Raw genomic sequence first — 12,318 nt, forward strand, 5'->3', positions numbered from 1 at the left:
TTCAGCTGGTACATAACATCTAACAGCTAAATATTTGAGGAGGCTTAGGATATAGGTAATAGTGATAGATCTTAAAGAACTAGCAGGCAGCAGGCTAATGTCTTAAACATGAATTATCTCATTTAATTCACATAAGAAGATTTTGAAGGAAGTACTATTATTTTTTTCCATTCTTCAAGTGGAGACATAGATGTTAAAAATTAAGTAGTGTGCATTTAGTGACAGAGCTACAATTCCAACCCAGGACTTTTCCAATTCAAAGTTGAAACTCATGACTATAATGCTGTGCTTTCTGTAAATATTATATACTCCAAAACAAGCATTATATATTATATACTATATATTATATATTCCAAAGTATTACATACTCCAAAACAAGTACTATGCATTATATACTATATATTATATATTGCAAAGTATTATATATTATATACTCAAAAGTTTTATATATTACATGCTCCATGTATATAATATGTATTTAGAGTATATTATAATATATATTCCAAAACTGTGTGTGTGTATATGTGTGTGTATATATACACACACACACACACACACACATATATATATATGTATACTTGGAGTATATAATTTGTAATACTTGGAATAGATATGTATATACGTATATACGATTATATACGTATATACATGTATATACGTATATACATGTATATACATAATACTTGGAGTTATGTATATATATGTATATACATTGCCAGTACATATGTATATACATATATACTCCAAGTATTACCTGGCTTGGTTCCTTCCTTTGGATAAGAGCAAACAAATTCTACACATGCAGAGAGCACATTGCAGAAAGTTGAGACTTTTGGCCTGGCATGGTGGCTCATGCCTGTAATCCCAGCATTTTGGGAGGCCAAGGCAGGTGGATCCCCTGAGGTCAAGAGTTCAAAACCAGCCTGGTGAAACCCCATCTCTACTAAAAATACAAAATTTAGCTGGGCATGGTGGTGGGCACCTGTAATCCCGCTGAGGCAGGAGAATTGCTTGAACCTGGGAGGTGAAGGTTGCAGCGAGCAGAAACCATGCACCAGCACTCCAGCCTGGGGGACAAGAGTGAAACTCCATCTCAAAAAAAAAACAGAAAAGCAAAGAAAGTTGAGCATTTTTTATAAGCTTGAAAATACTTAATCGGACTCCAGAGGGGCAATGTTAGCTATGCCCGAAAGTCATCTTTTGTGTCAACATCTCTGGAAACAGAAGGTTTCCTGTGTCTCGGATCTGGCTGTGGTTTGATTTCAGATCACAGGGTATGTGACATGCCCTGAGAGATACAGCCGCACTTAAAAGTGTATCCTAGCCACGTAAAACAAGTGTTTGCTTAGCCTGTCTTATAGCAGGCTATTTCCTCTACCCCTTGTTATTATAAGCATAACATTTACCATTATATTGAGCAGATTTATGCGACATACTAACAAAAGCATTCTTAGTTTTATTGAAAGGAAGCATGTGAAAATAACTTTCATCTTCTGAAAGTACAGGAATTACTGAACAAACAAAAATTCACCAACAGTCTTTCTAATGTAAGGAATGTATATATTAAGTGCATTGTGCTTCTCAAAACATATACAGCTTGGGTACCATGTGCCCAAGCATCTGGCTCCTGCTGGTGTTGTAAGTTCAGTAAGTTAAGCCTAAACCAGGTGATCAAGATCAGAATTTTACCAGGCTCAGCAAACAGTATCTTGATATATTTAGAATCATAGTCAATTGCTGATCAGACATTCTTGGAAATTAACCAGATCTGTCCTCTGTTAATCCAGATTCTTCAGTAAAATTTCTCTTCATCTTGAGAAACAAAAGGGATGGAGGGGAGAAAAAAGAACAAATAGGAAGAATGTGTAAATTTACAATGAAATAGTCTATAATTTGATACAGAATTACCTGGGACTGTCTTCCAACCTCCCTACCATCCCAAACATTCTAGAAATGCAGAGGGAGCAAAATAATCAAGCCCAGTAATACTGAACCAAGAAGACCTTCGGCTTTGACAACAAATTAGTAATTGGTCTCCTTGGTAATAAAGTTCAGTGTTGGGGTGGCCCAGATTTGTACTAGTATAAAACCTAGCTGTATTGGTAAAGTGAAATGACTTTACTAGCACAGCACTGGGGCTAATGATGACAGTCATGTATCCATATTACATTTCCCTTTTCAATTTTTGTGCCTTTATGACTTAAAGCACAGGGATTGTATTATTATAAGATTACAGTATTTTACCATTTTTCTTTGAATAAAAGATTTTAAATTTCTGTAATATTCTTAAGTATAATTAATTTTTTTTTAAGATGGAGTCTCACCCTGTTGCCCAGACTGGAGTGCAGTGGTATGATCTTGGCTCACTGCAACCTCCACTTCTCAGATTCAAGCAACTCCCCTGCCTCAGACTCCCAAGTAGCTGGGACTACAGGCGCACACCACCACACCCAGCTAATTTTTATATTTTTTGGTAGAGGTAGGGTTTTGCCATGTTGGTCAGGTTAGTCTTGAACTCCTGACCTCAGGTGATCTGCCTGCCTTGGAATCCCAGAGTGTTGGGATTATAGGCATGAGCCGCCTCACCCAGCCAAGTATGGTTTAATTTTAATTAGAATCTGTATGTATTAGTTTTCAATGGCTGCCGTAACAAATTAGCTCAAATTTAATGGCTTAAAATAATACTTTGGGCCAGGCGCAGTGGCTCACACCTGTAATCCCAACACTTTGGGAGGCCGAGGTGGGGAGATCACTTGAGGTCACAAGTTTGAGACAAACCTGGTCAACATGATGAAACCTCACCTTTACTGAAAATACAATAAATACCAGGCATGGTGATACATGCCTGTAATTCCAACTGCTTGAACCTGGGAGGCAGAGGTTGCAGTGAGCCAAGATCACACCACTGCATTCCAGCCTAGGTGACAGTGCCAGACTCTGTCTTTAAAAAACAAACAAGCAATACTTGATTATCTTACAGTTCTGTACGTTAGAAGTCTGGCATGTGTGAGCCAGGCTGCATTCCTTTCTGGAGGCTCTAGCATACATTTCTGACCTTGCCTTTTCCAGCTTCCTGAAGCTTCCCTCATGTGCATATGGCTCAGGAATGCCTTCCTCAATCTTCAAAGCCAGCAATGGCTGGTCAAGTTCCTCTCACATCACATTACTGTGACCTCCTCTTACACCTCGTCATTTCACTTTTACGTACCCTTGTGATTACTCTTGTCCCATCCAGGTAATCTAGGATAATCTCCCCATCCCAAAGTTCTTGACGTAATCATGTGTGCCAAGTCCTTTTTGCCATGTAAGGAAATACATTCATAGGTTCCAGGAATTAGGACACTTTGAAAGTACATTATTCTGCCTCACACAGAATCCAAATTTTTTTTGGTGGAGCATATTGTCTACTTCTTATAATCAAAAACAATCAGAAACAAGATTTGTTTATGAGGAATTTACTTTGTGACAGCTTGTGCCAGAATGGACCTATTCTGTTAAGTAAAGATTATTTATGGTTTGGATTTTGAGTGGATATTCATATTGTACCAAGCTTGCATATACCAAGTGAAAATTCAGGTTTCCTGTGGGCATTGGAAACTGTTTGCATATGGTGGGACAGTTGTTTCTGGGGTAGGATGACCTAATGATGAGGACTCATAAATTTTAGATCCATAGAAGTATAAACAAAGGACCCCCCCAATGAAAAAATTTTAAATGGCTCAAACTATTAATTGGCTTGCTTCCATTTTTTGGACCAGAGAAAATATTTATCTCTTCAAGTTTTATCTCTTCAAACAGAGATAAAAGAAAGACAGACTTTATTTCTCTCCTAGATGATGTAATTCGTTTGGGTTGAATACAGAGAAAACACAAGAGCCAGTGTATAGGGTTGCCGTGAAACAGCATTGCTTCCAATGGCGAGTTTAGAGTCAATTTTGAAAATTCTTTAGTGGAACTGGAGACATTTCTAACCATGAACTTGAAATCAGAAATGTGATAGGAGTCCTTCTGGGAGGCAGCCAGGTTGGGGGTGGTGGCTAATCATTTCAAAGAGTCTTTGCTGTCTGTAAACTCTCTGGTCTAAATATACCAGTGATTGTTTTGCTTACTATATAAAAGATATGATTATTTTTCAAAGTTGTGACAAGCTCCTAATCAAAATTCTGATTTAGAGTATTATTTGAACAAATTGGCTACAGTGAATGATTTAGTTACCTCTACCCAAAATATACTTTAAAATGGCATAAGGGAAGAACAAACAAAAAAAATGCACCAGCTCTTGGCTATATTCTAAAGCAGATATTAATAGTTTCATTATATCAAAATCCTAGAAGCAAGTGATCCTAGACTAATACTAGTCTAACGCTTGAGGATAAGGGAGCCATTTAAAACACTAACTGCTTTGCTTCTTCTTTCAGTGATGCATTTGATTTTGAGATTGGCGTGGCTATTGTCAGAATCAGCCAAGGATTTGACATCTCTCAGGTTCTTCAGGTGCAAGGTATGTACTTTCTTTATTCAACCAACAAGTATTTATCGAGCACCTACTCTGTGCCTGAAATCGTTCTAGGATAGAGCGGGGCACAATATGGAGCTTACATTCTAATGCTGACTCATAGTGCATATAGTTCCCCCAATATTTTCTCCAATGCTAACGTAAGTAGCCTTTGCCCTGTTAACCAGAAATACAGAGGGATTCAAGGTAGTCATCAATTATTTTTCTTATCACAAAACCACAAAGCCAGCATCAGGGAAAATAAACACCTTCGGTAAAATAACCTGCCACATTAATTTCTGCAAGATGTTTCAGAAAATGAAGATTAATTCTTTCCTCAGAAAAACATGCATTTTGCTTTTGAGTCTATGAACTGGTTTGTAGCTAACATGAAAATGAGCCTGAATGTATCATGCTGTGAATCACTAATTTAAGTCAGAGGCAGAAACTCTAATTCAGATTAGTGACTCTGTTTTTTTCCCCATAGAGAATTTGGTATACTTGCTTAGTCTTAGAATTTAAACATACTCTCTTGTGTATAAAATACAGAATATGTTTATATACTTACTGAAAAATTAGCACAAGACATGAATCCGTGACTTACCTCTTCTGCTGAACTTCACAACAGTCTACTTACAACACAACATTAAGAAAAAATGATGGTTTTCTGGTGCCTGTCATGTCTCAGGCATAGTGTAGGTACAAGTGGTGCTGGGTAGACTAAGATTAATAAATTCTGTCTGTACCCTCAAGAGGCACACAGCCTAGTAAGGGAAGTAGATCAATTATTAACATTATAATAGGTATGAGTAAGGAATTATGGGAAAGAAAGAAGAGGCAGCTAACTCCAAAAAGGCTTTCTGGAGAAAATTACCTTTGATTTGAGATTTGCTGGATGAGTAGGCATTAACCAGACAAAGTTAAGGGAGAGAAAAGTAAGGAAGACAGTTTGGAGAGTGCGCTCCTGACAAAGAGGAAAGCATTTGCAAAGGTGAAGACTTGGGAATAGAGAGGAATGGAATATATAGACAACCAAAAGCAGATTCATGTTACTCAAGTGAAAAGTAGGAAGCCGACAATAGTAAAACATGAGGTTGCCACTCTTAAGGAGGATCCAGACTGTAAAAGCCTCATTTGCCATGTTAAAAAGATGGATCACATTCTGCAGATAATGAGGAGCCATTAGAGAGATTCGAGTGAGGGAATAATGTGGTCAAACTTGGGTTTTAGATCTCATGCTCTTTATATGGGGCATGGACTCAGGACTAGAATGGAAATACACAGATCAAAGAGACAATAATCAAACAAAAGAAGGTGGCAGCTTGAACTAGGACAGTCTCAGTAGGGATGGAGAGAAAAGAGCAGAATTGAAAAGTATTTCGCAGGCTTGAGGAGCAGTGTTTGGGAGTTGATTGGATATGTGGGATATGGGAAAAGAAGGAGTAAAGAAAAACTCCTTGGCTGACTGGATGAACCAATGGAAATGGGAAATGCAAGCAGAAGTATAGGTTTAATGAGAGATGCTGGGGTCAATTTCAAACAATCTTCTTTGGGAAATCCTATGGGAAATGTCTAACAGGCAGTTAGCCCTCATCGTAAAGGAGAAATCTGAGCTGGAAACACAGATTTAGGAGATGTTGTGGGCTGAACTGTGTCTCCCCCCACCAAATTCATATGCTGAAGTCCTTTCCCTCAGTACTTCAGAATGTGACTGTATCTGGAGGCAGGGTCTTTAAAGAGGTCATTAAGATTAAATGAGGTTCTCTGGGTGGGCCCTACTCCCGTATCACTGGATGTCCTTACAAGAAGAGGAGATTAGCGTACAGACTGAGGGGTGATCGTGGGAAGACATGATGAGAAAGCAGCTGTCTTAAAGCCAACAAGAGAGGCCTCAGAATGAAATCAATCCAGCTGATGCCTTGATCTTGGACTTTTGGCCTCCAGAATTGTGAGGAAATAAATGCATATTGTTTAAGATGTCCTGTATTAAACAGCCTAGGCAGACTAATACAGGAGACATTATGGTTAATGTGGATTGAAACCATCACCCTGGAAAATACAACTCAAAGAGTGTGTGTAGCCGAGGACTCCAAAGTGTAGGGAAAAGGCCCCGAAGAAGAGGAGGAGAGGTCAGAAAGGTGAAGAAATTGGAAGTCTGGGGTCAGGGAAACCATGGGAGAACAGGGCTCAAAATGGGGAGAATAAGCAACATTGCCAAATGCAGCAGAAATGTACAGTGAGATCATAAATCAAATGGAATTGGCACGGCACAGATAATCTTAGAGCCATTTCTGTAAAGCAGGGTTATCAGAATCGAGATTGCCATGGTTTGAAGAGAGATTATGAGATGAACAAGCAGAGAATATGGATGCAGCCAACCCTTCTGAGAAGTATGGATGGTAACGAGAGGAGTGAGATTCAGCAGGCTTTCTGTGGGGGACCTATAGACCTTTGAATGGGAGATCAAATCATGTTTCCAGACAGAGGAAATGGCATGAGAGTGTGCAAAAAAATGAAGAGGTAGGCAAAGAAAGGGGCGACCCGTGGAGTAGATCCAGGAGGAACAGAAAACTGAGGGAAAGGCATGGACGAAAGAGTCGACCTGAAACAGAAGAACACTGCATCTAAAATTGGAGCAAAGCGGGGAGGATTGATGATGGGATATGTGGATTTGTGAGAGTAGAGTAGTCAGTTGAAGAAGATGATGCACAATAGTCTCAATTCTTCCTTTTAAGCTGGAGCAATGGTTTAATTCTTAAAGTGAGAGACATGGTTTAACTGAGAATGAGAAGAAACTAGTAAGCATTGTTAAAAGTCATGACGGAGAATGAAAGAGATCAGCAAGAACTGATCAGTGTGCAACAGTGAAAACCCAGCTGTGGTTGTCCAGTCTTCCCTGGCAGCATGAGGTCTCCAAGGCACAGGAGCAGCATCAGGGCGTTTCTGGGTAGGTTCAACGAACAGAAAAAAAGGATTTTTAAGGGCTATTGCCTGATCGATTCATATTCTATTTGCTGGTTCATGATTGTCTCCATCAAAACAGGAAAGAATATGAGTGGATTAGGTGAATTTCTGATATACCATTCCAGTATGTTGTAGGAGAAGAAAAAAACTGGAGATCGAGTGTTTCTATAAGATGGAGAGCTACTGTCTGATTATGTATACTCTGTGATAACGAAGAGCATGTAAAAGTGAAACTGCGAAGAGAGTGCGTCCATGCAAAATTGCAGCATAAGAGGTTATCTCTTGGTGGCTTTAGCCTTCCTTTTTATGCCCCTTTTCTTCTTTATAGACATTCTAAATCTCCACATCAGAAATACTAACTTCCAGTCAGTGAGTGTTCACTATTAATGTATATCCTCTTCTAATAGAACTTAACACATTAGTAGCAACAATTGTTAAAATATTTGAGCACCTCTTCTGTGCCATCTATTATGCTTCACACATGTATCTAACATTTATCATCCCAGCTACCCTATGAGGAGAGTATTATCATTGTCCCCACTTTACAGCTGGTAAAATGGAGACTTCCCCAAGATTTACAAGGCTAGTCATTAGTAGAGCTGGGATTCAAACCTATATCTGTTTGAAGCCCCTATTTTATCTGTTGAAAAGAAGAGCTAGAGAAGATGATGTCATATAACAAGAGGCAGTGGTGAAATCTGAGCTCTGGGACTGAGGCAAAGCTATGTGTTCCATAAGACACCCAACAGGGGGACTGCCTGTCTATGGTAAGAGGGCAGCCCCCTTGTTGAGGGCAATTAAAAGAACTGAATATTAAGAGAACTGTTCTGTTGGGAACTTCCTAGGTTTTACTTTAATTTTTTTCCTGGCTTTTGTGCTATAATGTTTTCCATCCACAAATGAAAATGTGAAACATAACTTGTATCTACATTACACATTTGCTTGGTGTGTTACGTTGATCTCTTCAAGTCGAAAGATGTGATGTAGCTGAAAAGCATTGCTCCCACCCCTCATTGTTCCATCTGCCAAGATACATCCTCAATGTACTGCTATAAAGCAGTACAGCAACCAAGTTATACAGTTTTTCTCAAGGAAGCCTGGCAGCGAACTGCATCCCCTTTTAATTTCCCAAGGGTTGTATCCTATTTAAATAAACTTTGATGTTTGAAATATTTCTGCTTCTTAGTCAAGAAAGGGAAAATACAGTTGGATGCTAATAAAATAATTACAAGTACTAACTATCTAGGGTAAACAAAGAAAAATAATGTTACACAAGTACAGGAAGAACATGCAGAAAAACAACATAATGATAGAAATTAACTTTCAGCCACATTTCCATGCATTGTTTTGAGGTTTATGTAATTTATGACACAAACCTCTTATTAGATTTTGAATTGGAAGAAATAAACTTGCATTTCATTATATTATGCTGTATTTCATGGCCTAATAAGGGCCTGATAAATCTTAAGTATTGCATTATACTATGTTAATGATTATCGTCATAGCTTTTCCAACACAGGCACCACAGTGTCATCACAGATTATAATTTAAAGGAAATAATAGCAATTCAGAGTGCCCATATACTATAGTTAATAGAGTAGTGAATAGAAATCAGCTTTATAGATAATTTACCAGCAAATGACAATTATTTTTATATTTATATTGTATCACAGGCTTATGTGAGGAGAATAACTTTTAATATAAGTAAGATCGATGCTCATAACATTGTAACTTGTATACTGCAGCAACTCATCCAATACTGATGACTGATAGTTTCTCTTAATAAATTAATTTATTGCCTGACAATGCAAAAAAAAAAAACATGATATTAAATATTGCTCACTTCCCAGCAAGTTTTCCAACTTCAACAAAGAATCCAAATTGTACTGGTAAGAAATCAAGTGATGAAACATGATTTGCAATATATTGTGGTCAGGTATTCCATGTAAGTACAGCACGGTCTGTGACCATCTCAGAGAACGGGGATACTGCTGTGTCTGATCGAGTGGCTTAGCAGAATAAAGACAGATGGCGGTGTAGTAAATAATTACTTGATTAGAAGGCAACCACTGCAGGATTGCTTCCTGCCTTCAATTCAACTAGACTTCACCTGGGGTACAGCACATTGATTCATGTGAGCATTTACAGCTTTGAGTTGATTGACCAAGGAAAGAATTATAACTTAATAATTAATAAAGAAAAAATAATGCTGTAAAATGGGAGGGGATTCCATTCCCCCACTGGGTTTCCCTGCTCTCCCTTCTGCTGTCAGATAATTAACAACTCTACCCTTAAGATTCAAAGCAGATTGTAATTTGTAGACCTCTGCCTATTTCTAAAAGACATCTTTAAAAAAAAAGACTGGGGACATAGCATTTGAAGCAATCTTGACAAGTAAATTGAATTTTAAAATATAGTCAATCCAACTGGGTACCATAGAATCAATTTATAAAACACTTGAAAATACAGTAACTACTATTCAAAGCAGTTTTGGCATTTGCATGAAGGTATGGCTCAAGAGTCATTCTTAGTTATTACTCTGAAGGCATACAAAATTGATGAGAAACGTCCCTCAACTGGGAGAACCTAAAGGTCTAAGCTTTTTCTTCCACCATTAGAACCTCAGGTTGAGGTTATAAACATCTTGAAAAGAGAGAAGGGCAGGCGCTCGCTCGCTCTCTCTCTCTCTCTCTCTCTCTCTCTCTCTCTCTCTCTCTCTCTCCCCCCCCATCCCTATCTCTATGTCTTTGTCTTTCTATCTCTCTCTCTCTCTCTCTCTCTGTAGCAGTGTGTCCCTATAAATTATGACATACTACAGAATCATCCAGTGCATTTGAGTTCCCAGTAGTTACCATTACAGGATTTCCAGGTGGTGGCCTTTTCCAGGGAGAAGTTCCCTCTCCTTCCCCACCTGCCTCTCATGCTTCCATCTCCCAGGCTCTTATCTTACTGGTTCCCGTTTCTGTCCCCTGTCTGCCCCTCTTTTTTTATATAACTTTGTATACAGTATTAACTGCACTTCTTTCAAACATTGTCTTTTATACTCCCCCCACACACACACACTTCTCACACCCCCATTCTTCACAACTCTGCAGTCGTTTTTCTTCTTTTATAAAAACAGTACTTTCAAAAATACTGAACTGAATTAAATAGTATTGACCTGTTCTTTATTTCAACACACAATTCTAAAGTGCTTATGGTGCAAATATGGTTCCAGGAACTAGCAGCGAGGGGTGACACAATGAAGAACGTCGGAGGGATAATGTGAGGTCCAAGCATAGGGTTTGGAATAGACAGATCTGGGTTTGGATCCCAACTTTGACACCTTTTGTCTGTGTGACATTGGTCAAGTTACTCATCCTCTCTGTGTTTCACTTTTTTCATTTTCCAATGGAAATAATTATAGTACATATGTCACAGATTTATTGTTTGGATTAAAGAATTTGATGGCTGCAAGGCATTTGGCACTGTACTTGCCACATAGTATACTCTCAGTAAATGTTATTGATGATATAGGGCGTAAGCTCTGCCCTCCAGGAGTCTGCAGTCCATTGTGGATAAGACAGGCATCCGAGTCACACAGTTATAGTTAGTGGAATAAAGGTTTAAGCAAGGTATTATGGAAATGTAGAGGAGATTGATTCTGATTGAGAAATTAGGGGATGATTTCTATAAAATATGCAGACTGGGTATTCCTTCAGCAGGCAGATATTGTGAGCAAGGCATATCACTGAAGAAGAAGGGAGAAGAGGGACAAACACTAGAATTGGGAGCAGAAGACTTTTGTCACTAGCTGTGCTACCTTGGACAAATCACTTGAACCTTCTGAGCCCAAGTTTCCTTTTTGGTAAAATGGGGAGAATAATACCAGCTCTGCCTACATCAGGTATTGGTATCAAATGAGATACTATGTGGAAAGGGCTTTGTAATTTCTGAACATTAAAGATGTAGTCATGATGGTGGTGATGATAGAATAAATAATTTTTATTGTCAGGCTAGTGAAAATCAACTTACACCCATTCACTCATACTTTCTTGGCTTGCTCCCCTTGTGGCTAATGGTATGCCTTTGCAAGTCATCTGGCCAGTTCTGGGGTTGACAAAAATGTTTTGACAAAGTCTACTCTTAATTTCCCTGCATGCAAACAGAGGCAAGCAGTACACTAGATAGATCCTTCAGAAGAACAGATAATCAAAGCATCACTTCTGCTTAGTGTTGAAATGCAAAAAGGAAGGAGTGCACAGAAGGAGGCCTTAGATCACCTACCAAGTGAATAATTAAGCATTAACTCGAATAGGAACTTGTGAAAATCACTATGCAAATGGGGATCACACAGTGGTATGGATCTGAAAATCCAAGATGCCAAAGCAAGTTCATTTTAGCCTTTAGAATAGATACTCTCTGTCATCCTCTGTCTCTGTCATCTGTGAGGAAACCGCTACGTCTCAAGCATTCGAGCAAAATTTGATTTTGTCTCTCAGGCTGAGATTTTGCAGCTTGCTGTGTCCTGGATGGGCTGTGCACATACCTTCGAGCAAACTGCTGGAGTCGCTCCCAGTTCGCTCAGCCAGCTGACTCCATTACAAAGGAGGATTTATCTTTTTTTCCTTCTTCATCCAAACTAGAGATCAAGGAGCATGGCAACCAGTGGCTAAGCATGGGGTCCACTGGAGCCCGCCCAACCCCCACAACCAAAAAAGAGAAGAATGCCTTCCCAGGGCAGCCTTTACAGTTGCCACACCAGAGGACTGCAAAGAGCAGGTTACCCTGCAACTGGCCCCCTGAAACACCCCAGAAGGCAAGAGAGCAGCTAGGGTGTTTCAAGACAGTGACAACAAAATCTAGGTACCAATGCTGCT

The 12,318-nt window shown here is 39.0% G+C and overlaps 1 protein-coding gene across 2 annotated transcripts in view; it reads left to right on the forward strand.

Annotated features, from left to right (window-relative positions):
• SLC12A1 (solute carrier family 12 member 1) overlaps positions 1-12,318 on the forward strand; it is a 98,706-nt gene that overhangs the window by 63,167 nt on the left and 23,221 nt on the right. For both annotated transcript variants that reach the window (XM_035259601.3, XM_035259600.3), the window contains exon 19: positions 4,419-4,501. In XM_035259601.3, the coding sequence (XP_035115492.2) occupies positions 4,419-4,501 (83 nt within the window). The remainder of the gene's footprint in view (positions 1-4,418; positions 4,502-12,318) is intronic.

Source organism: Callithrix jacchus, chromosome 8, assembly GCF_049354715.1.
Source record: "Callithrix jacchus isolate 240 chromosome 8, calJac240_pri, whole genome shotgun sequence".
Lineage (NCBI taxonomy): Eukaryota > Metazoa > Chordata > Mammalia > Primates > Cebidae > Callithrix > Callithrix jacchus.